Below are 26749 nucleotides of genomic sequence, written 5' to 3' on the forward strand. Positions count from 1 at the left end.
TTATATTTTTCTGTTTGTGGTTCTCAACTTGAACTTGCATCAGGGGTAGATTTAAATCACAGTAAAGCTAAAACTCCGACTGCTGGGCCCCAGCCCGCATAGTAAGCCTGCGGTGGGGACCGAGAACGCGCCAAGCTGAGTATTTCCCAGGTGAATCTGATGCTATAGGCAGGGAACTAATGCTGTTTGGGGCGTGGTTTCACAGCAATGGTAGGTACTCTGTAAGCTGATTTACACGTTCAGAACTTGAGGGCTACACGGTGTTGAATAAAGGTATTGATTTTCACACTTTTAAAAGCATATACTATCTGTTCAAAAATCAGACTCATGCTGTTGTTTAACTGACATCGGGACTGTAAAGACTGATAACAACACTTTCTAGTCTGACTCCAAGAATTCATGAAAGACTTGGAAATACGGCTACAAGAGCAGTGAGCGGCACAGAATGAGGTGGATCTGGTTTGACTGCGTGAAGCCTCCGGGAAAGTCCCAGAAGAATTACAGGACGCGTGACTGTGTGTGTGCTGTGCTTAGTCGCTCAGTCCTGTCCGACTCTCCTACCCCATGGACTCTTAAGTCCGCCAAGCTCCCCTTCCAAACACCTGCCCGCCATCCAAAGCCAGCGCCGGAAACGTATTAGCCTGGAGTCACGTGGGCTTCCCCGCAGCAGTTCCGCCTCCCCGGATCGGCCGGAAGTGGCGCGCGCGCCTGCTCAGTACGCCGAGGGCCCTGTCTAAGCCGCTCCCTCCGAGCCGCCGTACTGTTTCCCGGTGGGGTTGGTGGGGTTGGTGAGGCATGGAGCGGGTGGGCGGCGGCGGCGATTGCTGCGGCTCCTCCTCCGCAGACCCGCGAAGCACCTTCGTGCTGAGTAATCTAGCGGAGGTGGTGGAGCGTGTCTTCACCTTCCTGCCCGCTAAGGCGCTGCTGCGGGTGGCCGGGTGAGGGCAGAGGAGGCGGGAAGCTGACCTCGGGACTTGGCTCGGGCTTGCCTGGGCTGGCGGGTGGGCGGATACCGTCGGGACCCAGGGCTGACCCCGGCTCCGGACCCCGTGTCCCCAGGTGGCGCTCCCGTACCCCAGCACACCTGCCGTAGTGCTCCCGGGGACCCTTCCCAGAGGAGCCAGTTTCCCCCTACGGTTCTCTCCGCCCCCAGCTCTGCCTCCGAACCGGTGCCAGACGCCTCACCGTCCCGGGGACCCGGGATCCCGTAGCGATCTCCTGCTGTTGAGGTTATGGGTGGGGGCGAGCGGAGGGAGGTCTGTACAGAGCTGCAGGAGAAAGGGAAGTGAACGTCCGTTCACAGTCCTTTGTGCGTGTGCGTCCCCAGCGTGTGCCGCTTATGGAGGGAGTGTGTGCGCAGAGTGTTGCGGACTCATCGGAATGTGACCTGGATCTCCGCGCTCTCGGCGGATCCCTGCCATCTGGCGCAGCATTGCCTGGTCCGCGTGGTAGCCGAAGAGCTTGAGGCAAGTAAGGGGTGTCGCGTACAGTCCTTTGCAAGGTTGGTGGGTCAATCGTTGAGATTAAGTACTTTAAAACAATTCGTATACGGCCTGACTTCCCTGGTGGCTCAAGACGGTAAGTAGACCGCCTGCAATGCGGGAGACCTGGGTTTGATCCCTGGGTTGGGAAGATCCCTTGGAGGAGGAAATGGCAATTGCCCACTCCAGTTCTTGCCTGGAGAACCCCATGGATAGACTGGCGGACTACAGTCCATGGGGTCGCAGAGTCGGACACCACTGAGCGACTAAGCACAGCATTTCAGTTCAGTTCAGGCACGCCAGGGCTCCCTTTCCATCACGAACTCCCGGAGTTTACTCAAACTCCTGTCCATTGAATTGGTGATGCTATTCTGTAATTTAGGGAAATTTTTCTCGGGTCATGAAGACTTTATAAATAGCAATTTTAATGACTGCGTATTGTAAGGATGTGCCATGGTTTCTTTGACCATTCTCCACATACTGGGCATTTTCAATTCAGTTCAGTTGCTCAGTCGTGTCCGACTCTGTGACCCCATGGACTGCAGCAGGCCAGGCCTCCCTGTCCATCACCAACTCCCAGAGTTTATTCAAACTGCCACTGAGTTGGTGATGCTATCTAACCAACTCATCCTCTGCTGCTCCCTTCTTTTGCCTTCAGTCTTTCCCAGCATCAGGATCTTTTCCAGTTAATAGGCTCTGCACGTCAGGTGGCCAAGGTGTTGGAGATTTAGCTTCAGCATCAGTCCTTCCAATGAATCTTCAGGGTTAATTTCCTTTAGGATCGATTGGTTTGATCTCTGCAGTGCAAGGAATTTGGACTTCTCCAGCACCACAATTTGAAAGCATCAATTTTTCTGCACTCAGCCTTCTTCATGGTCCAGGCCTCACATCTGTACATGACTACCTGAAAAACCGTAGCTTTGACTATACAGATCTTTGTTGGCAAAGTGATGTCTCTACTTTTTAATACACTGTCTATTAAGTGTACCACATTTTTATCCATTCATCTCTTTGTGAGCACTTAGGTTGCTTCCATATCTTGGCTATTGTAAATAATGCTGCAGTGCATCAGTTCAGTTCAGTCAGTCACTCAGTCGTATCCCACTCTTTGTGACCCCATGGAGTGCAGCACTCCAGGCCTCCCTGTCCATCGCTAACTTCCGGAGTTTACTCAGAGTCATGCCCATTCAGTCGGTGATGCCATTCAAACATCTCATCCTCTGTCATCTCCTTCTCCTCCTGCCTTCAATCTTTCCTAGCATCAGGGTCTTTTCCAATGAGTCAGTTCTTCACATCAGGTGGCCAAAGTATTAGTTTCAGCTTCAGCATCAGACCTTCCAATGAATGTTCAGGACTGATTTCCTTTAGGATGGACTGGTTGGATCTCCAAGTCCAAGGGATTCTCAAGAGTCTTCTCCAACACCACAGTTCAAAAGCATCAAGTCTTTGGTGCTCAGCTTTCTTTATAGTCCAATTCTCACATCCATACATGACTACTGGAAAAACCAAAGCTTTGACTAGATGGACCTTTGTTGGCAAAGTAATGTCTCTGATTTTTACGCTGTCTAGGTTGGTCATAGCTTTTTTTCCAAGGAGCAAAGGTCTTTTAATTTCATGGCTGCAGTGACCATCTGCAATGATTTTGGAGCCCAGGAAAATAAAGTCTCACAATTTTCCACTGTTTCCCCATCTATTTGCCATGAAGTGATGGGACCAGATGCCTTGATCTTAGTTTTCTGACTGCTGAGCTTTAAGCCAATTTTTTCACTCTCCTCTTTCACTTTTATCAAGGGGCTCTTTAGTTCTTCACTTTCTGCCATAAGGGTGGTGTCATCTGCATATCTGAGGGTATTGATATTTCTCCCAGCAATCTTGATTTCAGCTTGTGCTTCATCCAGCCCAGCGTTTCTCCTGATGTATTCTGCATACAAGTTAAATAAGCAGGGTGACAATATACAGCCTTGATGTATTCCTTTCCCTATTTGGAACCACTCTGTTGTTCGATGTCCAGTTCTAACTGTTGCTTTCTGACCAGCATACAGATTTCTCAAGAGGCAGGTCAGGTGGTCTGGTATTCCCATCTCTTAGAATTTTCCAGAGTTTGTTGTGGTCCACAAAATCAAAGGCTTTGGCATAGTCAATAAAGCAGAAGTAGATATTTTTCTGGAACACTCTTGCTTTTTCGATGATCCAACGGATGTTGGCAATTTGATCTCTGATTCTTCTGCCTTTTCTAAATCCAGCTTGAACATCTGGAAGTTCACGGTTCACGTACTGTTGAAGCCTGGCTTGAAGAATTTTGAGCATTACTTTGCTAGTGTGTGAGAGAGTGCAATTGTGTGGTAGTTTGAGCATTCTTTGGCATTGCCTGACCTTTTCCAGTCCTTTAGCCACTGCTGAGTTTTCCAAATTTGCTGGCATATTGAGTGTAGCACTTTCACAGCATCATCTTTCAGGATTTGAAATAGCTCAACTGGAATGCCATCACCTCCACTAGCTTTGATCATAGTGATGCTTCCTAAGGCCCACTTGACTTCACATTCCAGAATGTCTGGTTCTAGGTTGGTGATCACACCATCGTGATTATCTGGTCGCGAAGATCTTTTTTGTACAGTTCTTCTGTGTTGTTTTGCCACCTTTTCTTAATATCTTCTGCTTCTTTTAGGTCCATACCATTTCTACCCTTTATTGTGGCCCATCTTTGTGAGAAATGTTCCCTTGGTATCTCTCATTTTCTTGAAGAGATCTCTAGACTTTCCCATTCTATTGTTTTCCTCTATTTCTTTGCATTGATTGCTGAGGAAGGCTTTCTTATCTCTCCTTGCTATTCTTTGGAACTCTGCATTCAGATGGGTATATCTTTCCTTTTCTCCTTTGCCTTTCACTTCTCTTCTATTCACAGCTATTTGTAAGGCCTCCTCAGACAACCATTTTGCCTCTTTGCATTTCTTTTTCTTGGGGATGGTCTTGATCCCTGCCTCCTGTACAGTGTCATGAACCTCCGTCCATAGTTCTTCAGGCAGTCTGTCTATCAGATCTCATCCCTTGAATCTATTTGTTGCTTCCACTGTATAATCGTAAGGGATTTGATTTAGGTCATACCTGAATGGTGTAGTAGTTTTCCGTACTTTTTTCAATTTAAGTCTGAATTTGGCAATCAGGAGTTCGTGATCTGAGCCACAGTCAACTCCTGGTCTTGATTTTGTTGACTGTATAGAGCTTCTCCATCTTTGGCTGCAAAGAATATAATCAATCTGATTTTGGTATTGACCATCTGGTGATGTCCATTTGTAGAATCTTCTCTTGTGTTGTTGGAAGAGGGTGTTTGCTATGACCAGTGCGTTCTCTTGGCAAAACTCTATTAGCCTTTGCCCTGCTTCATTCTGTACTCCAAGGCCAAATTTGCCTGTTACTACAGGTTTTTCTTGACTCCCTACTTTTGCATTCCAGTCCCCTATAATGAAAAGGACATCTTTTTTGGGTGTTAGTTCTAGAAGGTCTTGTAGGTCTTCATAGAACCATTCAGCTTCAGCGTTACTGGTCGGGGCCTAGACTTGGATTACTGTGATATTGAATGGTTTGCCTTGGGAACAAACAGAGATCATTCTGTCGTTTTTGAGATTGCATCCAAGTACTGCATTTAGGACTCTTTTGTTGACCGTGATGGCTACTCCATTTCTTCTGAGGGATTCTTGCCCACAGTAGTAGATATAATGGTCATCTGAGTTAAATTCACCCATTCCAGTCCATTTTAGTTCGCTAACTTCTAAAATGTCGATGTTCACTCTTGCCATCTCCTATTTGACCGCTTTCAATTTGCCTTGATTCATGGATCTAACATTCCAGGTTCCTATGCAATATTGCTCTTTACAGCATATATCTTAACAAAATAGTTTTTTTTTTTCCTTCAGAAAAATACCCAGAGGTGGAATTGATGGTCAAATGATAGTTCTGATTTTAGCCTCTAAAATTTGTATGGAAACACAAAAGACCCTGAATAGCCAAAACAACCTTGAGAAAAAAGAGCAAGACTGGAGGTATCATGTTCCATGATTTCAAACTATATTACAGTAATCAAAACAAATTTTAGATTATTTGTTGTGGTTTTGTGAAAATGTCATTGGTATTTTAGTAGGGATTGCATTGAATGTATAGATTGCATTGGGGTAGATGGTCATTTTCACAATATTCTCCCATTTGGTGACCACAGTATATTGTTTCATTGTGTCATCTTCAGTTTCTTTCATCAGTGTCTTAAGATTTTCTGAGTATAGGTCCTTTATGTCTTGGTTGTTTTATTCCTAGTTATTTTATTCTTTGGGGATTATTTTCTTTATTTCTCTTTCTGATAGTTCATTGTTAGCGTATAAAAACACAGCAAATTTCTGTATATTAATTTTGGCTCCTGCAGCTTTACTGAATTCATTTAATAGCTGTAATAGTTTTCTGCTAGTGTCTTTAGGGTTTTCTATATGTAGTGTTATGTTATCTGCAGACACTGACAGTTTTACTTCTTCTTTCAAATTATCCTTTTGTTTCTTCCTCTTGTCTAATTGCCATGGCTAGAACTTGCAATACTGTGTTGAGAGTAAGTGGCAAGAGTGGACATCTTTGTCTTTTTCCTTATGTTATGAGTTGTTTTCTTTCAGCTTTGCACTGCTGAGTATGATTTCAGCTGTGATTTTTGTCCTCTATGTAGATGTGTGTTTCCTCTGTCTCCAGTTTGTGCAGTTATTTTCATAAATGGATACTGAGTATTGTCAAAAAATTTTCTGCATTTATTGAGATGATCAGGTATTTATTCTTCATTTTGTTAATGTGGTGTATTACGTGGACTCATTTGCATATATTGAACTATCCTTGCATCCCTGGGATAAATTTCACTTGATCATGTGCATGACTCTTTTAATGTATTATTGAATTTGATGTGCTGATTTTTTTTAAGGAGTTTGAATCTTTGTTCATCAGGGATATTAGCTTGTAATTTTCCTTTTTTGTGGTGTCTTTATCTGGTTTTGGTACAGGGTATATGTCATAACAATGAGTTTGGAAGCCATTCTTCCTCTTCATTTTTAGGGAATAATTTGTGTAGGATAGGTGTTAACTCTAAATGTTTGGTATAGAATTCACTGGTGAAGCTGTATGGTCCTGAACTTTTGTCTGTTGGGAGTTTTTAAATTTCTAATTCAGTTTCATTGTCAGTAATTGGTTTGTTCATATTTTCTGTTTCATTCTGATTCACTCTTGGGAGATTATGTGTTGCTAGAAGTTTATCCCTTTCTTCTAGGTGTTTATCTTGTTGGCTTATAGTTGTTCATAGTAATCTCTGAATCTTTTTGTATCTCTCTGGGGTCAGTTGTAATAGCTCCTTGTTCATTTTGTTTTATTGATTTGGGCTCTTTTTCTTGATGAGTCTGGCTAAAGGTTTTGTCAGTTTTATCTTCACAGAACCAGCTCCTAGTTCCTTTGATCTTTTTTATTATTTTACTGTCTCTATTTCATTTATTTCTGCTCTAAGCTTTATGATTTTTCTACTAACTTTGGGTTTTTTGCGTTCTTTTTCTAGTTCATTTAGTGTAAGATTAGGTTTTTAAATTGTGATTTTTCTTGTCTTCTGAGGTAGGCTTGCATTGCTGTACACTTATCTCTTGGAACCATTTTTGCCGCATTCCGCAGATTTTGGGCTGTGTTCACATTTCCATTTGTCAGCAGGTGTTTGACTTCTGTAGTTGCCCATTGGTTACTTAATTGCATATTTGGCCTACCAGTGTTTCGTTTTGTTGTGGTTAATTTCTAGTCTCATAGTGTTGTGGTCAGAAAAGATTCTTGATGTCATTTCTGACTTCTTAATTTATTGAGACTTGTTCTGTGGCCTAGCATGTTATCTATCCTTGAGAATGTTCCAGGTACACTTGAAAATAATGTGTATTCTGCTTTTGGATGGAATGTTCTATATGTTATATCTATTGAGTCTGTCTGTCCTAATGTATTGTTCAAGGCCAGTGTTTCCTATTGATTTTCTCTCTGGACAGTCTGATCATTGATATAAGTAGGGTGTTAAAGTTCCCAATTATTAGGATGTTACTGGCACTTTCGCCCTTTGTTTCTGCTTGCTTTATGTATTTAGGTGTTCTCTTTTTGGGTGCATATATACTTACAATTGTCATATCTTGTTGTATCAATCTCTTTATCAAAGTAGTGCTACCTATCTTTTCATATCCATTTCCATGGAACACTTTTTTTCCATCTCGTTACTCTCAGCGTGTGTCTTTAGATCTGAAGTGAGTTTCTTGTAGGCAGCATATATATGGGTCTTATTTTTTTTTACCCATTCAGCCAGTCTGTGTCTTTTGATTGGAGCATTTAGTTCATTTACATTGAAAGTAATAAAAATTAAGTATGTGCTTATTCCTGTTTACTGTTTCCTGATTGTTGATGTAGTTCTTTTTTCCTTCTTTTGCTCGCTTCCTTTGTGATGTCCTGACTGTCTTTAGTGTTAAGTTTGATTTCCTTTGTCCTCTGTATGTGATTATTTTAAGGTGGTGATTCTTAAGTTTGAACACATTCAAACAAACCTGCATCCACCCCCACTCTTTATCATTTTTGACATCATATTTTCCCTTTTCTTGGTTTCTGTATCCTTTAACAACTTTTTGTGGATATTGATGATTTTACTTTACTTTTGTCTTTTAACCTTCCTTCTAGATTTTTCTATTTCCAGGTGAGATGTTTAGAGAAGTCTCTTAAACATTTCTTGTAAATTCTACTTAGAGGTGCTGAACTGAGGTTTTGCTTGTCTGTGAAACTCTTCATTGCTCTTTCAAATCTGAACGATAGCCTTGCCGAATAGACTACTCCTGATTGTGGGTTTTTTCCTTTCATCACATCGAACATATTTTGCTGCTCCCTTCTGCCCTGCAAAATTTCTGCTGAAAAGTCAACTGACCATGTTATGGGAGTTCCCTTGTACATAACTAGTTGTTTTTCTCTTGCTGCTTTTAAGAGTTTCGCTTTAAGTTTTGCCTTTTGAATTGTAATGTGCCTTGGTGTGGACCTCTTTGAGTTCTTCTTGTTTGGGATCTGTGCTTTCTGGATCTGGATATTCCTTTCCCAGGTTAAGGAAGTTTTTAGCTATTATTCTTCCAGTAACTTTTCTTGTCACTTTCTTTCTCCTCAGCTTCTGGGGTTCCTATAATGTGAATGTTAGTACTCTTGATGTTATCCCAGAGATTTTTTAAACTACTGTCATTTAAGATTTTTCTTTTCTTTTCAGCTTGAGATGTTCCTACTACTCTTTTACTTCACTCATCCATTTCTTTGTATCATCTAATCAACTGTTGATTCCTTCTAGTGTAGCTAAATTTATTTCAGCTACTGTATTTCTCAGATCTGTTTGGTTCTTTAGAAGTCACTCTTAAGCTTCTCACTGTGTTCATCCATTCTTTTCCTGAGTTCGTTGAGCGTCTTTATGATCATTACTGTGAACTCTGTATCAGGTAGATTGCTTATCTCATTTCACTTAGTTCTCCCTCTGGGATTTTGTTTTGTTCCTTTGTTTGGAACATACTCCTCTGTCACCTCATTTTTCCTGATTTTCCGTTTTTATTTCTTTATATCAGGTAGATCAGTTATGCTTCCTGATCTTGGAGAAGAAGGAGATGTCCTAGGGGGCCCAGAAGCACAGTTCTGTCTGATCACCAGAGCTGTATCCTCTAGGAGTACCCCTTATGTGGGCTGCGAGGGTTCATCTCTTGTGGCAGAGGTGACTGCTGTGGGTGTTCTGGTAGGCAGGGCTGGCCCCCAAGCCCGGTTGGCTGCCAGGAGCTCATGTGGAGGCTGCCGGCTGCTGGCGGGTGGGGTTGGGTTCCAGTGAAGTTGGCTTTATGGCCAAGGCAGGACAAGGGCTGGTAGGTAGGTAAGCCCATGGCACTGATAGGCTAGAGGAGGGACTCCACAGTGGTGCTAGCGGCATCAGGGTCCTCCTGGTAGAACAAGCTCCCCCGGAATGGCTGCTGCTAGCATCTCTGTCCCTAGGGGAGAGTCCCCATTGCCTCCTGCCTTTCCAGGAGGCTCTCCAAGATCTGACCAAGCCTTCTTTCAGATTACTGCCTCTGAGCTTGGACTCAGAGCATACGAGATTTTGTGTACACCCTTTGTGAATAGAGTCTCTGTTTCCTCCAGCCCTCTGGCTCTTCTGTACCTTCAGAGCCTTCTGTACCTTGCTGGCCTTCAGAGCCAGATGATCTAGGGCCTCATCTTCCTGGCTTTAGGACCCATAGGCTGGAGATCCAGGGTGGGGCTCGGATCCCTTCCTCCTTGGGGACAGCCTCTGCAGTTGTGATTATCCTCACATTTGTAGGTTGCCTGTTGAGGGTGTGGTCTCCTCTGTGCTGTATCTCCAGTTTCCCCCTTCTGCCTTCTCATGGTGGTTCCTGCTGCATGTCTTCAGCTGTGGAAATTTTTTTCCATTAGTCTTGAGGTTGTTCCCATCAGTAGTTCCTCTGTAAATAATTGTAAATTTGGAGTGTCTGTGGTAGGATGTGGGCTGAAGGTCTTATTACTGTTATCTTGCCCCCTACTCCCCAAATTATATTCTTTGACGATGCCTTGTAGACCACAGAAACTGTATCCATAGTTTATTATACAGCCCTGAGGCCACTCATCATTGTCTCAGTATCTTTTATGAGTCTGTCTATATGGAATCTATTCCAAAACAACTTAACTTTCCCAGATCAACATTTCATTTTCATTTAACTCCTATTGAGGCTTTACTGAATGCTATCTTCTTCATTCCATTTTGATAGTAAAAATCTTTGAAAGTAACCAGCTTAGGAGGAAAACTGTATACACCCTTTTCATTAAGTTGAGCTGCTTCGCCACTTGTCTGTTATATGTATTTTGGTGGAAAACATGAGTCTGAATAAGCCCAGGTTGTAAGGGCTTACAGCTGTCCCTTGTAAGAGATAAGGCACAAGTAAGAATGACTGGGATGACGGATGTCACACACGAGGTCAGCGGTCCTTAGGAAGTCTAGGAAAAGGTATTATGGAGTGCGGCACTTAGCTCTTTCTTAGGAGAAGAACAATCTTCAGCAAGAGGAAGAAAGCTGCAGAAGGATAAATACAGAAGTGAGCTTGTCCAGCTAATGGTGAGCGATAGATTCCTGTAGGAAACTAACTAGTTAGCAAACCGGAAATGAAGGCCTGGATTATTTAATCTGGCAAAGAAAAGAGGAGTAATACAAGTCTGTACCTTTCCTCTTGCTGAGATGTTTCTGTTGCTGTGATACCTGTTCACATAGAGCCAGTGGAATCTTTTGCTGGTACTTAATGTTTTTGTCTAAGAGCTTAAATTATTGTGAAAATGAACTTCGTCAGTCAGGCTGGAATGATTGTGACCTGAAGAAATAATATATGTTCAACAAATGAATGAACTGAAAATGAAAGAGCGTGAGTGAAACACGAATGAGTAGATGGACTCAAAACACCAACACTGGCCTGAAGAAGGGTCGGGCGATGGCAGTTTGGGTCAGGGCAGAACTCGAAAGCGCCACAAAAGCATTGGTAGATTTGTGTGATCAAATTCTGTTTTTTTTCTTTTTTCCTTTGCAGAATGTCCATATATTACCACAGACAGTTCTTTACATGGCTGATTCAGAAAATTTCATTAATCTGGAGGAGTGTCGTGGCCATAAGAGAGGTGAGCAGCAGAGGACAAAGTTTTGGGTTCTTTTGTTTCCTTGTGCACCTCTGTTTGGAGATGAGTACTGTTTTCATCCTGAGAGTTACTGACTTTCTGAGGCTGTGGGCCTGCTCCCTGAAGAATGCATGCATATAGTGTCTCTGAACTTTTGAGGAAGCGTCTGCGTCAGAGATTGCACACCTTGCAGTCTAAAGATTCAGAGATTCTATCCAGAGGTTCCAAACGCCATGGTACACTCGACACAAGGCCTTTGGAGAGCTGTTCTCTCATTTCGAAAGACTTCGTGTGCAGGCGTTTGCATTTTACTGTTAAAACAGAATGTCTGTCTTTGGCTGTTCCAGCCTTTTGCTGTGTTGGATGACTGTTCACCGAAGTTCTCTGGCAGCACTGTGCATTCTTCTTGGCTTGCTAAGTGAAGAAGCAGACTGTGTCCCATGATGGGCACACTGACCCCAGAGTTAAGACTTAGTGGATTGTCATTGTGTGATTTGATTCCAGATGACTGTGCTCTAGAAAAGTCATGATTTCGTATCAGCTTAACAGAAAGAATAGTCCATCTGAAATCCAGCGGCTACTGCTTGTGTCATTGAGGCAAAAGCAGTATGTGAACAACTGGAAAAGACAAACTGGCAATGCTGAAGGTCAGATTTAGAATTTAACTTATAAAACAGGGACTCATAGCAACAAAACACGACTTTTGGTTTTAATCAAAGCTTTTAGACGTCCTTGTAATGTGTTCTAGTGTTAAGTGACTTAAACTTTATTTAATATTTGCTTTTATTTTCTTCATCAAATTTGACCTTAAATGGATGGCCTGGATAATCTTCTTCTGTATTACTGCAGCCAGGAAAAGAACTACTATGGAAGCAGCGTTTGCCCTTGAGAAGCTCTTCCCAAAACAATGCCAAGTCCTTGGGATTGTGACCCCAGGAATTGTAGGTGAGAGAATACCAACTTGATTTCCTGGCTTTCATTAATGTGGGGTCCTATGGACTGGTGGGTTATTTGTAGCTTAAAGCAGATTTATGTTTTTGGCCGTCCAAAGTACGATAACATTGGCCTTCTATACCTTCAAGTTATATTTGACTTACGTTCATGCTCCTTAGGTTATTGTGGTTAATGTTTCAAATCTCAGGGTTGTCCATATAAGCCACATGTAATAATAATTCATATCTTCCAGGTAGCCATTCAGAGAAAGACAAAGATCTCATTCATCCTCTCTACAAATTAGAAAGTATGAGTGAGAATTCCCACTTCTGGCAGTTCAGCCAGAACTGTTTCTGGTGGGTGGACGTGAGGTCGGCCTGGACAGGAACTGCCTTCAACCTTCCTCATGCACTTCTCTTTCTCTCCTTAGCTGCCACTATTTGAAGCGTATACCATGAAGTTTTCTTTTTTATAGGTTTGCTCCTGGTGAATTTTTGCTGCTTTTAATTATTTTTGACTGTTCTCTAGCTCTTTGGGGAGGGAGAGCCCGTTGAGGCCATCATGGTGCGGTGGTTCCGATCCCTGGGTGGAAATCCCGGCTGTAGCACTCTATGTCTGCATGACTTTGAGCGAGCTCACTGACCTCATGGAGCTTCCGTTTCCCCCTCTCTGACATGGGGGTGATTGACAGTAGTTTTCCCAGAGAGTCTGAGGAGTCAGTGAATTGCACACGTGCAGTGTTTAGAATAGAGACATGTAGTGAGCAGGGAGTGAATGTTAGCTGTGATCCTTTACTTTGTTGCACTCAGTACTACTCCACAATTGGCATTTGTAATCTTCACTGAAAGAATTTTGATTGGATATTAAGTCCTATGCAAGGAAGTACAAAGGATTTCAAGTGTTTACAGACTGACCTAGAGCCAGACATCCTGGAATGTGAAGTCAAGTGGGCCTTAGAAAGCATCACTACGAACAAAGCTAGTGGAGGTGATGGAATTCCAGTTGAGCTATTTGAAATCCTGAAAGATGATGCTGTGAAAGTGCTGCACTCAATATGCCAGAAAATTTGGAAAACTCAGCAGTGGCCACAGGATTGGAAAAGGTCAGTTTTCATTCCAATCCCAAAGAAAGGCAATGAGAAAGAATGCTCAAACTACCACACAATTGCACTCATCTCACACGTGAATAAAGTAATGCTCAAACTTCTCCAAGCCAGGCTTCAGCAATATGTGAACCGTGAACTTCCTGATGTTCAAGCTGGATTTAGAAAAGGCAGAGGAACCAAAGATCAAATTGCCAACATCCGCTGGATCATGGAAAAAGCAAGAGAGTTCCAGAAAAGCATCTATTTCTGCTTTATTGACTATGCCAAAGCCTTTGACTGTGTGGATCACAATCAACTGTGGAAAATTCTGAAAGAGATGGGAATACCAGACCACCTGATCTGCCTCTTGAGAAATTTGTATGCAGGTCAGGAAGCAACAGTTAGAACTGGATGGAACAACAGACTGGTTCCAAATAGGAAAAGGAGTATGTCAAGGCTGTATATTGTCACCCTGTTTATTTAACTTATATGCAGAGTACATCATGAGAGACGCTGGACTGGAAGAAACACAAGCTGGAATCAAGATTGCCGGGAGAAATATCAATAACCTCAGATATGCAGATGACACCACCCTTATGACAGAAAGTGAAGAGGAACTCAAAAGCCTCTTGATGAAAGTGAAAGAGGAGAATGAAAAAGTTGGCTTAAAGCTCAACATTCAGAAAACGAAGATCATGGCATCCGGTCCCACCACTTCATGGGAAATAGATGGAGAAACAGTGGAAACAATGTCAGACTTTATTTTTCTGGGCTCCAAAACCACTGCAGATGGTGACTGAAGCCATGAAATTAAAAGATGCTTACTCCTTGGAAGGAAAGTTATGACCAACCTAGATAGCATATTCAAAAGCAGAGACATTACTTTGCCAACAAAGGTCCGGCTAGTCAAGGCTATGGTTTTTCCTGTGGTCATGTATGGATGTGAGAGTTGGACTATGAAGAAGGCTGAGCGCCAAAGAATTGATGCTTTTGAACTGTGGTGTTGGAGAAGACTCTTGAGAGTCCCTTGGACTGCAAGGAGATCCAACCAGTCCATTCTGAAGGAGATCAGCCCTGGGATTTCTTTGGAGGGAATGATGCTGAAGCTGAAACTCCAGTACTTTGACCACCTCATGCGAAGAGTTGACTCATTGGAAAAGACTGATGCTGGGAGGGATTGGGGGCAGGAGGAGAAGGGGACAGCAGAGGATGGGATGGCTGGATGGCATCACTGACTCGATGGATGTGAGTCTCAGTGAACTCCGGGAGTTGGTAATGGATAGGGAGGCCTGGCGTGCTGCGATTCATGGGGTCGCAAGGAGTCGGACACGACTGAGCGACTGATCTGATCTGATCTGAAGGGTAGATACATGGTTGATGGGGACTGTTTCATGTGTCCTTCGATTAGCTCCTGCTCCTATATTATTATATCAGCCCCTTCATCACAAATTTTGTTTCTCATTGGATTGAAAAAATGATGGCAGTGACTGATTTTAACTCTTAATTTTTCCTTAAATGAGCGATCTAGTTACCCATTACTAGCTATTATCAAGTGCTTCTATAAAAACAGCTTTGAGTTCTTTGTTCTTTGAGTTAATCTTGTTGGGCCTGTGTGTGCGCAGTCACGCTGCCCGCTGTGACTTCCTCAAAGCATGACCAAGTAGAAACTCTAAAGTTTGAGTTGGGGGTCAGGGACAGGAGAGGGCAGGCAGACCCAGGCAACACTTTTGCCTCCGTGATCCCATAGTGACGGGTGGGCAGTCTACCTGAAGCCTTCCTCTCGCTCAGAGCATTGCGCATCTTTCTCCCTAAGTTCCCGTGTTATCTTCATGTTGGGAGGGAGTATCATTCCAACTCCCTTTATTCAGGACCTGGACCCACTCCTCACCCTGTCTGTTGATTCTTGTTCCCCTGCAGCTGAGTGCTTTCTTTGAGCCAGTTCCACACATGTCACAACAACACTTCCACCACGACAGCTGATTGGATTCCTTTTTCTTAGGCTACAATTAGTAACTATTTCTAAAACAGCCATTGATGATAAATGTTTTTGAAGTAGAATTGCTGTGAAGTTGTAATTACTACCTCCCCAACTTTTTATTTAGAAAAACTTCAAATCTATAGAAAAGGTGGCAGAATAATAGAATAGTACAATAAACACCCATATGCCTTCATCTAGATCACCATAGTGAAAAACATGTGCTTTTTCTGTGTTTATGAAAACATTTCTTTCTAAACAGTTTGAAAGTAAACTATAGACATGACCTTATACTCCTAAAAATGTGAAAGCTGAGAAACTTTTACTTGGGTAGTGGCCTATTATCTAATTGATTATGTTAGTAAACTGGGTAATTTGTATGAGGTGTGGCTGTCTTCATTGAATTTGTTCACAAAATGGTTTACCTTCTTTCCTAGTGACACCAATAGGATCACGTAGCAATCGACCTCAGGAAATAGAAATTGGAGAATCTGGTTTTGCTCTATTATTTCCTCAAATTGAAGGAATAAAAATAAAGCCCTTTCATTTTATTAAGGATCCAAAGAAATTAACACTAGAAAGGCATCAACTCACTGAAGTAGGTAAGTTGTTATGTTTACCATTAATTGCCCACATTGTTGATTGATTTTGTTTGTTCGCAAGAGAGTCTGAATTAAGTACAAGTTACTGCAGATGTGGACAGTTCAAACTAGTGATTAACAGAGCCTGGTGCAATATTTTTGATAGAATAGATCCACTTTTTAAATTATTTTACTTACATTACAACCTGAGAGAACTAGAGATGAATTTTCCACAAATACTCCATTGATTAAAAACTCACTTGCATTTAATTCTGAATTTTGAAGGACTTCTTCCTCTTTGAATATTTTTTTATCATTTTGTCCTGTTTTGTTTTTTGAAGCTGAAAAGTTTAAGGTTTTATTTCTCTTTTGTGATAGTAATAAGCATTTATTTAAAAAAAACTAGAAGATACAGGTTAGTTCAATACCGACTAATTAGAAAGAAATAAGTGTGATGAATTTGATAAGTTCTAGAGATAGTGTAAGTTAAAGCAAAGTCTATCAAACAAAGGTTTACTAGGAAATACCAGGCAGGAGACTTGGCTGATGTAGACAGGTCATGCATAAGAGTTGATAGAAAGGGTTGGCTCCGTTTCTAAGCACTAATGAGAAAGCTTAATTTAATATAGGAAGCATTAAACTATTCAAGCAAAGCAGTGCTAAGGCCTTTCGTCTACTCTGCAGGTGAACTGATTGGGGTTAACTTGTTAGAGGAACTTGTTTGGCCTTTGACTTGGTGCCTTTGCTGAAGGTCATATGGTTTCTTCTTCTGTGCTGTCTCTTTTCTTTTATCCAGAAGTGAGTACGGTGCCTTCTGGGCATGGTCTCTTCTGTTTTAAAGCAGCCTGGGGATCCATGGTTGAGGTCTTTGTGGTAGCACTGCTTGAAGCTAGAAGCCTAGTTTTGTCCATTTATAAGAAAGACTCAAAATCTTGAGTGGGAGTAACCATCTATTTTATAATCAAATAGTTATTGGATTTGTTTTAGACCTTTGCATTGTGGTTCTAAGTATAGGAATCAGAAAACTGACAGGAAAGAGCCCCATGTTTTTCTGCTCTGTGACGTGGTTTTATTGGTGTCCTTTCGCTGAACTGTTTGCTGGCAACAGTTTTGACTTATTCCAAGCCATTGTTTTCATCCTGTTCATGACCTTCTGGAAACTGAGGCTCTGCCTAGATTGAGATGGTAATCTCTATCCTTTCCCGTACTATTTTCTGTACTTCTCTGTTTGGACTGTTGCCTTGTAAGTGGACAGGAAGATGGAGGCATTTGAGGGGGGCAGGGAGGGAGGCTGTGATGTGGGCACCCCTTCTCCACAGAGCCCCAGCCTGCAGCCCTGAGCCAGACGCCCGGCGCAGCTCGTCAGCCACATTCTGTGGCCGTGGACGGCACCCCGTTCCTGGAAGCGTCCCACAGGCTCAGCACACTTTCTCTACAGGCCGGGTAGTGACTGTTTGAGGCTTGGCCAGGCATGCGGCCTAGTGGCATCTGTTCAGCTCTGCCATTGGAGCACTGCAGCAGCTGTGACAGTACACAAAAATCAGCTTTGTTCCAGTAAAACTTTATATGCAAAGGCAGGGGCCAGATTTGGCGCCTGGGCTGTGTTCCCCTGCGTTGTAGACTTGGCTGCTCTGAGTAGAAGGTGGTGTGTGGAAAGCCTGTGGTGAATAAACAAAGCCCCCTCAGCCTCCTGCGAGATGGGCAGTGTCTCTGTGGGCAGGGACCTCGCATGAGATATTAGAGTCCTTCTAGACCTTGTATATAGGGTGTGTCATAATCAGACCCAGCGTCCCAGTACATATTACTTTATATATATAAATATACATATATATAATACACACACACATACCCTGGTTACATTCTTTTTGAAGAACTTACCAAAATGGCGCATTTTTTAAAAGAGGCGTGGTGGTGGTGGTTTAGTCGCTAAGTTGTGTCTGACTCTCGTGACCCCATGGACTGCGGTCCATGGAATTTGCCCGGCAAGAATACTGGAGTGGGTTGCCATTTCCTTCTCCAGGGGGTCTTCCCCACCTAGGATCGAACTCCGATCTCCTGCATTGCAGGCAGATTCCTACCGATTGAACCACAAGTGAAGCCCTGAAGAGACACAGGTTGTTCTGAGATCTGTATGGTATCCACCCCGTGTTAAAAAATAGTCTCTGGAATGAAAAAAATATATAGATATACACATGTAGATGGGCCAGCACTTGATGCTTTCGAAGTGAAATCAGAAATACCCATGTTCCGTAAAAGCCAGTGTTGGTTCATTGGAAACTGTTCCTGTGCAGATCCTCTGCCAGGCCTGCATGTGTGGGGCTGTGGAGATGCCTCCTGGAGCTCCCGGTTCAGCAGGCCAGGCCGACTTTGAATGCGGTACACCGATGTGTAAGTGTTACCAGGTGGACGCACAGAAGTGCTGGGAAACATAAGCACAGGACTTAATCCACCCTGGGGTCTTCGGAAAGTGACATTTGGGCAGAGCCCTGAGGAGGAGTGAACTGGAGTGGGCAGGGGTCCCTCACATGTGGAGTCAGGAAGAGGATCGTACAAGTATTGTGCCTTCTTTCCCAGTTATTGACAAAAATAGATCAAAGGACAGGAAATAGAAAGGGCCTGGCAGCTCACCTTCAGGACTGCTGTGCAGCCACTGGCTCATTTATGAAATATAAGGAATTCCAGTGTGTCTAGGGAATGGTGAGATGGAAGGTGAGGGAGTGTGGTGTGAGCCAGGAGGCAGGCTGGGGCTGGCTCTGCGTTGTGGGGACACACCAAGGATTTTTACATACATAAGGGCAGTGGCAAGCCAGGACTCGAGGCAGAGGAGGGACACAGCCAGCTAAGTCTTCTGAAACTGCCCCTCTGGCTGTGGTGTGCTCATTTTGGAGGGACACAAGAGAGGATGCAGAAGATCAGGGCTGTTGTGGTTGTGGCAAGTGGAGTTGTAGAGACATGGATGGATTCACGATGAAGTTTCGAGGTGGAATCGAGGTTGAGGTGATGGATTTAAATGTTGGGAGTTGAGAATGAGGAGGGTGGCAGTGTTGTCACCCGGGTTTCTGCCACGGCAGGCGCTCTGAGGAACGGAATAGATGGGGACAGAGGTCAGAAGAATCAGATTACCAGTTCTGGGTTGGACACGTTGAATCTGAGATGGGAACATTGATTCGACAGTTAATATATAGGTCTGAAGCTCAAGAGAATGGTCTCAACCACAGATGGAAATTTGGGAACACCAGGTTATTTAATGGTGATTGAAGAAAAAGGAGCTGGCACAGTAATTGGGGGAGGAGGGGAAGGAGGTTCGGCAGCTGATGTTGCTGACTCTTGGTTGATCCTGACGTGATGCCAGCATGTCCCTCCCAGGGGCAGCCGTTCCCTTCTCCAGGGGATCTTCCCAAACCAGGGATCGAACCCAGGTCTCCCGCATTGCAGGCAGATTCTTTACCAGCTGAGCCACTGGGGAAGCCCAAGAAGACTGGAGTGGGTAGTCTATCCCTTCTCCAGCGGATCTTCCCGACCCAGGAATCGAACTGAGGTCTTCTGAATTGCAGGCGGATTCTTTAGCAGCTGAGTTACCCAGACATTGTTCCCTGTGCTATACAATAAGTCTTTGTTGCTTGTTGCGTACCTATTTAAAGTAATTGTCGATATTCTACATGCGTTTAGATTATATCACTTTCAAATAGTTCATAAAAGAGCTGTCTTCAGAGAGAGGTTTCTCTAAAAAGAATAGAAATCTGAACACACAGACCTAAAGTTTTTTCAGGCAGTCCTGGCCAGTCTTTGGAATAGTTCTTCATAGTAGGCTTTCCTGAACCTGATACTGGTCTTGGTGTCTAGATTTTAGTTTTTTCCTTTTAACCTTCCAGCTTGATCATATCTGTAACGAATTTATATTCTGCCTTATTTGAAAATGAATTTAAGGCAGCTTACAAAAAAGATATGTAGATGATCGGTGGAGGAATTCTGAGTTGAGGCTCACGTGTAGGAGGGGCATAGTGCAGCCAGGGCCATGGGTAGTACCTGAGGTGCAGACTGTCAGCGTTTGCTAGAGCTGGGGCCCTGGTTTGCCGGGCCAGGACAGAAGTAGAACGCTACTCAGTCTTCCGAGAACTGTGATAAATTCTAGTGGATCCATATGCCCTTACAGGAAACACGTTGAGTCTTTGAAGCTGTTTCGTACCATGTCTCTCTATGAACACCATAGAGTGGTGGCATCACCCCAGCTGTGATTCCTTAAAGTAGCAGTGGTGGGATCCAAGCCCGAGAGGCCTGGTCACCGAGCGCTGTGTGCCGTCGAACAGTGTTCAGGGCTGCCAAGGGAACGGGTGGCCCACGTGCCCTCCAGGCACTGTCTGCTGTGACTTCCGTCTCACGCTGGATTTCCAGGAACAGGGAACTGGAGCTCACTGGTTGAGTGTGTCATCTGCCCAGCAAATACCAGAGCTGGGAAGATGGCTAGCCTGCTTTCTTGAAGTTGGAAGTTCTGAGACACTTGCACCGAGTAGAGGACCCGCTTGTTTCACCAGAGGCAGGACTGAAGGCAGTGCCAGGATTTACCTCAAAATGAGCTGGGTGGTCATCTTCTCAGGCTCGTGAATCTTAGGCCTCTCAATTTTGAGTGGCGTGGCGTTTGAACCTTCCTTCCGGTACATGATAGAGACCTGTCTGCCTCGACAGGCAGCCAGCCTGGGCTGCGGTGGACTTGTTCTCTAAGTTGGGTGGAGGGAAGTGGGTCTGGTTTCTAGATGAGTGTGTGTGTGCGTGGTCGGCTATAGAACAAGACCGCTGGAGGGAGACGTTGAAAGCACCGGGTATGCGCTGGCTGAACGAGGGTGGTGCCTAGTCGGCAACTGTAAAAGAGTCTAGAGCTTAGAAAACAGTAGGAAGGGGAGAGATTAGAAGTCTTCAGGTTTCTAAAACTTAAAACTGAGAGTCAAGAGACATGGGTCGAGTCTGCTAAGATGCCCTGGGCCAGTCGCTTTCCTGAGATTATCACCCCTTATTTGTAAAATAAGACTACACTGTTGACCCCACAGGCCTCTTCTGACTCGAAATAGTCATTCTGGAAAAAGAAAAAGAAACATTTTCTGAAAATTTGCTGGCCTGGTCTGTGTGGAGAATAAGAGCCCTTTAGTAATGGTTTGGGGTATATGGTGTCTTGAAAGTACTGGCTTTTACTAATATTCTTACTCTTCCTGCAATGTGGGCTTCTCTGGTGGCTCAGACAGTAAAGAGTCCGCCTGCAGGGCAGGGGACCAGTTTCAATCCCTGGGTCGGGAAGATCCCCGGGAGAAGGAAATGGCAACCCACTCCAGTATTCTTGCCTGGGAAATCCCATGGTTGGAGGAGCCTAGCAGGCTACAGTCCATGGCGTCGCAAAGAGTTGGACACGACTGAGTGACTTCACTTTCACTTTCTTACCATCCAAATCAGTGATGTGCTATGGAGAGAATTAGAAATGGACCAGAGGCAGTCTCCCTGGAGAAGTCATTACTTCATGTTAGGAACTGGTCATTCATCTCCACCCCACCCCAGTTTGCTTGAATGAGCTTTACTTCAGGCAACCTTTACCCTATGAAGGTGGAAGTCATGTGGCTGAGTCAGTGGATACTCGAATGTGGGTCATGTGTTTGATTTTTTTTTTCTTTTTCCTCTCCCAGAGCCACCTGTTTGTCAGATTTCAAATTGATAGTCTGTGAACAGGGTGCCAGAGGCACATGAGAAAGCCAGGGACCCTCTCGGGGGGGGGTGTGTCCTGCCCAAAGCCTGGGAGCCTGTCGGGGATGTGTGTCCTGCCTACCTCCTGCCCAGACGGTGCTGCCCTCTAGTGGTAGCTACTTTTCATTCCAGAATTACATCCCAGAAGGGCTCCAGAGTTGAGTATTTCCCTGCTTTGGAATGAGTTTCCCATGGTTAATCCACCTTCTCTCTCCTGGAATATGTGGATAAGGCCTGTATTTTAGTGGTGTTTTGGTTTCCTAAGGCTGCTGTAACAAATTACCGCAAACTTCAGTGGCTCAAAGCACCATTTATTCTGTCTCAGTACAGAAGGCCAGAAGGCTGGAGTAAGGCGGTTCCAGGGGCGGGGATCTCTTTTCTCTTCCTCCTTCTGGTGCCACTGACATTCCTTATGGCTGCATCATTTCAGTCTCTGCTTCTAAGGTCACACTGCCTCTTCTGTCTGTTTCTCTAGTAAGGATGCTATGCTAAGTCACTTCAGTCATGTCTGACTCTGTGCGACCCCATAGACGGCAGCCACCAGGCTCCCCCATCCCTGGGATTCTCCAGGCAAGAACACTGGAGTGGGTTGCCATTTCCTTCTCCAATGCATGAAAGTGAAAAGTGAAAGTGAAATAGCTCAGTCATGTCTGACTCTTCGTGACCCCATGGACTAGAGCCCACCAGGCTCCTCCATCCATGGGATTTTCCAGGCAAGAGTACTGGAGTGTGGTGCCATTGCCTTCTCCCTAGTAAGGATACTTGTGTAGTATTTAGGGCCTACCTGGACAGTCCCGATGATCACATCTCAAGATCCTTAATCACACCTGCAAAGACCCTTTTCCCAAGTTGGGTCACATTCTTCGTTCCTGGGAATGTGGGGGGAGATCACATTCAACCCTCTGCAGGGGGTTCGTGGCGTCTCATTTCCTCTGGACGTTTAAATTCCCACTGCATCTAACTCTGTTTTGTAAACCAGGGTTCCCTTCCATGGCAGGCGGCGGCCTGAGTGGAGATGGCTTGTGCCCAGGCCCACCAAGGGGTGCTGCTCGGTTACACAGCTGCTTCCTTATTTGGGTTGAAGGTTGACTATATTATTTTCAAATAGCCGTTTAATTTTCTTAATGGTTAAAAATTAATTATAGCAAAGGTTTTGAGTAATGTTAGAGCTTGCAAAAAAGAATGGAAGACTTGACAGCTTAAGCACTAAGTTGTTCTTAATTAGGCGTGTAAGACATTAGCAATAACACTTCATTTTGAAAAATGACTCACAATTCCTTTTTAAGGATTTCTTTCAAAGACTCTCTTTTTAGATGGTCACTCTTCGTTTTTCTGCAGGTCTTTTAGATAACCCTGAGCTTCGAGTGGTCCTTGTATTTGGCTATAACTGCTGTAAGGTGGGAGCCAGTAATTACCTGCAGCGAGTCGTCAGCACTTTCAGTGACATGAACGTCATCTTGGCTGGAGGCCAGGTGGACAACCTGGCATCGCTGACCTCTGAAAAGTATGTCTGACGTGCTTTTGACTTCTGCGTGTGATGGTTATGTTCTCAGCTTTACATCACTTTGGGTTTTTTAAAAATCATGTTTAAAGGATTGCTAATGGTTCATTCCATTTTGCAGCAGACATAGGTTGAAGGGCTTACACAACGTAATTCTGCTTATCTTTGAAGAACAAAATTTATATGTTATCCTTTTAAGAATTTATTCCTAGTTGGACTTACACTCTCCTTAAAATTGACCTTCAACATTATTGCGTTTCTGGATGGCTCCATCACTCTGTAACTGCAGCATATCACTTCCTCTGGTTGTGTTCTCCTCTAAAGGAAATGTGTGGTTCAGTAGCACAGCTTTGTGGTAAAACTTCTTGGAACCCCTAGTGCTGTGCTCAGTGCTTTGGATCTTTTAGAGGGAGGGGTAATACTGTCACTTGTGGCAGTTCTTAAATACATTTGGCCACAGAACCTTTTGTCCGTGAAGCATCTTGCAGGCCTACTGGTATTATTCAGCACACATTTTAAAAAACACTGTATTAGATTTTTAAAAAAATTGGAGTATAGTTGATTTGCAGTGTTGTGCTCGCTTCAGGTGGACAGCAGAGTGATCAGTTACACATACATCCGTCTTCTAGATCCTACTCCCACACAGGCCATTAGAGTACTGAACAAGTTCCCCATGCTCTGTACTCACCTGTCTTATATAGTGTGTGTATGTCAGCCCCAGCCTCCCAGTTGATACCCCCTCCTCCCCCTTGGTAACCCTGTTTGTTTTCTACGTCTATGACTATTTCTGTTTTGTAAATCAGTTCATTTGTACCATTTTTTCAGACTCCACGTATAAGCAATGTTGCTTGGAACACATTTTGGAAAATACTATACTAAATCTTTTGAAAGGCTTTTTCAAGTTCAAAAATGGTATCTCTTTGATTTTATTACTAAGGTGTCTGTTTTCAAAGATAAAAATATTTGCTCTTCTATCTTGAACTACTTCTACTTTTCCATGTCCAATGAAAGTATGTAGTATTTTGAGTTTCAGCTAATTAAGTGGACATAAATACCTGCTGTTCCGAAAGGAAGAAAATGAAACATTCCCCCGACCCCAAATATTTCCTGCAAACCTCGTTGTTTCTGTATTTTTAGTATTTGGACCGTAGAGCAGTGACATGGAGACGGACCGTTAGAGATCAGTATCTTTAAGAGCAATTTAAATCATCCCAGTCATAATCTCCATCCTGGTTGTCAGCACCGACAGGTCAGGGAAAGCAGATGCTAAGTTGAGTTTCCTGGAACTTGAGGAAGAAGGGAGGAAAGCCAAGTGCACTGAACTCTAAGCACTGGATTTCATGCATAAGTATACCTGATTCTTGGTCACTGTCTGTGGGTTATTTCCCCTCTTGTTTAATCTTCCTTATTGTCTTTTACTTTTAAATTATATACGGATAGGGCAATGGTGATTAGCTTACAGTTTATCTTTGAAATGCCAACTCATTCAGACATGTACCATCTGAGATGCTGGCCAGTTAGTTTAGCATGGCTGTCTGTATGTAACACACCCTTTCTACCTAATATGGGGAGATACACCCTCCAGCAATCATTACCTTTTACGTGACACATTAATGTGGTCTTTACACTGTGTCATTGAGTAAGGGAAGCCATCGAGTATATCAGTGCTTCATTTTAGTGGTGTCCAGATATAAACCCCTCTCCCTCTAAAAAAAAGAAGACTGATTCTTTTAGGCAGGAGACACCTGTCGGCATTGTACACCGAAGAGGAAATGCAATAACGTTAAAGGAGCAGCTACAGACTCCGGAAGATGGTTCTGCCCCTCAGAGACTCGTTTTGCCACTGGTTAGCCTTAAGGGCCTTACTGCTTAAGCCTTTTAAGTCTCAGTTTCTTATTAACCCAGTGAATCCTGCCTGTTCACAGACTCAGATGTTGCTAAGCCTGATAAAAAAAGGTACTTACTTGGTTTCCCCCAGTGGGTGTTACAACTTTATTAACACTTTATATTTTCTTTAGTAACCACAAAGTATTTCATTTTAAAAAATGCCAGGTAAATAGAAACAAAAAGAAAATGTGATTTTTGTCCTTCAGATTAAACTTAATTATTGGCTCAAAGCAATAAATAAGACACAGCAGTGTAACCTGTTTCTTTATGGACCAAATAGAAGACAGCTAAAACTTCTGGAATTATGGATTCTAATAAAATTATCCTCCATGATTGAATATTAAATTTGACAAGCTGAGGTAGGGGATAAGAAGGTACTGAAGCTGTAAATAATGCCGAAAGCTTCAGCATTGTATATATGAGTAAAGTTGTAAGGTTCCTTTCTAAGGAAGAGGGTAAGGTAAGGATGCTCTGTGCCCCTCGACAGCCCAGGCTGGATTTTAGAATCTTTGTGGTGATGCATTGGCCCCTTTGTATCTATGACTGAAGAAAGAATTGCTTTCTTCTCCGCAGATCTGCCTTCTGCGTTCTTTTATTGTATTAATTTCAGTAGTTTCATCTGTAACCCTTTCTGCCTTACCTCTGGGGAGGGAGCACCTCAGACTAACCGTAAATTAAGGCAGCACTTCTCAACCAGTGAGAATTGGGAGGAGTTTTTTCTTTTACCCTGTATATTTTCTTTTCTTTTACACTGTAAATCTGAATTGTGTTTCATGACACGTCGCCACTTTTCTGATTTCATTTCCTAGGAGCCCCCTGGACATTGATGCCACTGGTGTGGTCGGACTGTCATTTAGTGGACACCAAGTCCAGGGTGCCACAGTGCTTCTCAACGAGGATGTCAATGACGAGAAGACTGCTGATGCTGCAATGCAGCGCCTCAAGGCAGCAAACATTCCAGAGCAGAACACCATTGGTTTCATGTTTGCATGCGTCGGCAGGGGCTCTCAGTATTACAGAGCCAAGAAGAATGTGGAGGCTGATGCATTTAGAAAGTTTTTTCCTAGTGTTCCTTTATTTGGCTTCTTTGGAAATGGAGAAATTGGATGCGATCGCATAGTCACTGGGAACTTTATACTGAAGAAATGTAATGAGTTTAACTATAATGATCTATTTCACAGCTATACAACAATAATGGCACTGATTCATCTTGGGTCATCTAAATAAAGCCACCTGTAAAGTGGCTTTCACAATATGTAGCTTGTAGGCTCTGCCTTTTCTGGAAAATGGAAACTTGGGAGGTGTATATTTCAGACAAAAGAAACTTTATATGTATCTGTTTTATAGCTTTGACACTCTAAAGATTTTTTTGGTAGTTTTTAATGTATTAGAGGAAGGATAACTTTGTATATAACATAATGGGGACCCAGAGTTGAGAATTTCTGCATCAGGCACAAGTGAACCAATTATGACTATTGCACCAGGCTGTGTGACTGCTGTATGACAGGACTTTACATAGTCTTCTGCATGGGAAGACTGAGAAAGGATCCATCGAAGGAAGGAGAGCTGAGACATTCCATGACTACCTCTGCAGTGGGAGATGATCTTTCAGCAGAATCATGAAGATTTTTTTTCCTTCCTTAATAAAAGAGAAAACTATACAGATGGCTTGATAAATTTTTCTCTGCTTTACAGTTGCACCATGTTATTCAGAAGCTGTAACAAAATTATTACTGACTTTTCACTTGATAAGTATTAAAGAACTGTTTTGTTTTAGTACTCTATAAAGTTGCTTAGTCAAATGAATTGCCAAGGCTAATCCATATTTGATTATAAGGGAAAACATTTTCCTTTTCCCTCAATAAAGACATTGCATCATGGACAAAG

The 26749-nt window shown here is 43.3% G+C and overlaps 1 protein-coding gene across 1 annotated transcript; it reads left to right on the forward strand.

Annotated features, from left to right (window-relative positions):
* The first annotated feature begins 697 nt into the window (after window positions 1-697).
* Window positions 698-26749, forward strand: FBXO22 (F-box protein 22). The gene is made up of 7 exons (XM_027521506.1): window positions 698-938; window positions 1328-1466; window positions 11093-11180; window positions 12027-12122; window positions 15607-15771; window positions 22813-22978; window positions 25672-26749. Exons 1-7 carry the CDS (start codon window positions 796-798, stop codon window positions 26087-26089), a joined length of 1215 nt encoding a protein of 404 aa, XP_027377307.1. The 5' UTR covers window positions 698-795; the 3' UTR covers window positions 26090-26749.

This window comes from Bos indicus x Bos taurus, chromosome 21, assembly GCF_003369695.1.
Source record: "Bos indicus x Bos taurus breed Angus x Brahman F1 hybrid chromosome 21, Bos_hybrid_MaternalHap_v2.0, whole genome shotgun sequence".
NCBI classification, from domain to species: Eukaryota; Metazoa; Chordata; class Mammalia; order Artiodactyla; family Bovidae; genus Bos; species Bos indicus x Bos taurus.

Excerpts from the sequence above, each read along its gene's own strand:
- FBXO22 (XM_027521506.1), top strand. The coding sequence starts at position 796 with ATGGAGCGGGTGGGCGGCGGCGGCGATTGCTGCGGCTCCTCCTCCGCA. Across the intron at positions 11,181-12,026 it reads GTGTCGTGGCCATAAGAGAG|CCAGGAAAAGAACTACTATG; the intron begins GTGAGCAGCAGA and ends GTATTACTGCAG. Across the intron at positions 15,772-22,812 it reads GCATCAACTCACTGAAGTAG|GTCTTTTAGATAACCCTGAG; the intron begins GTAAGTTGTTAT and ends GTTTTTCTGCAG.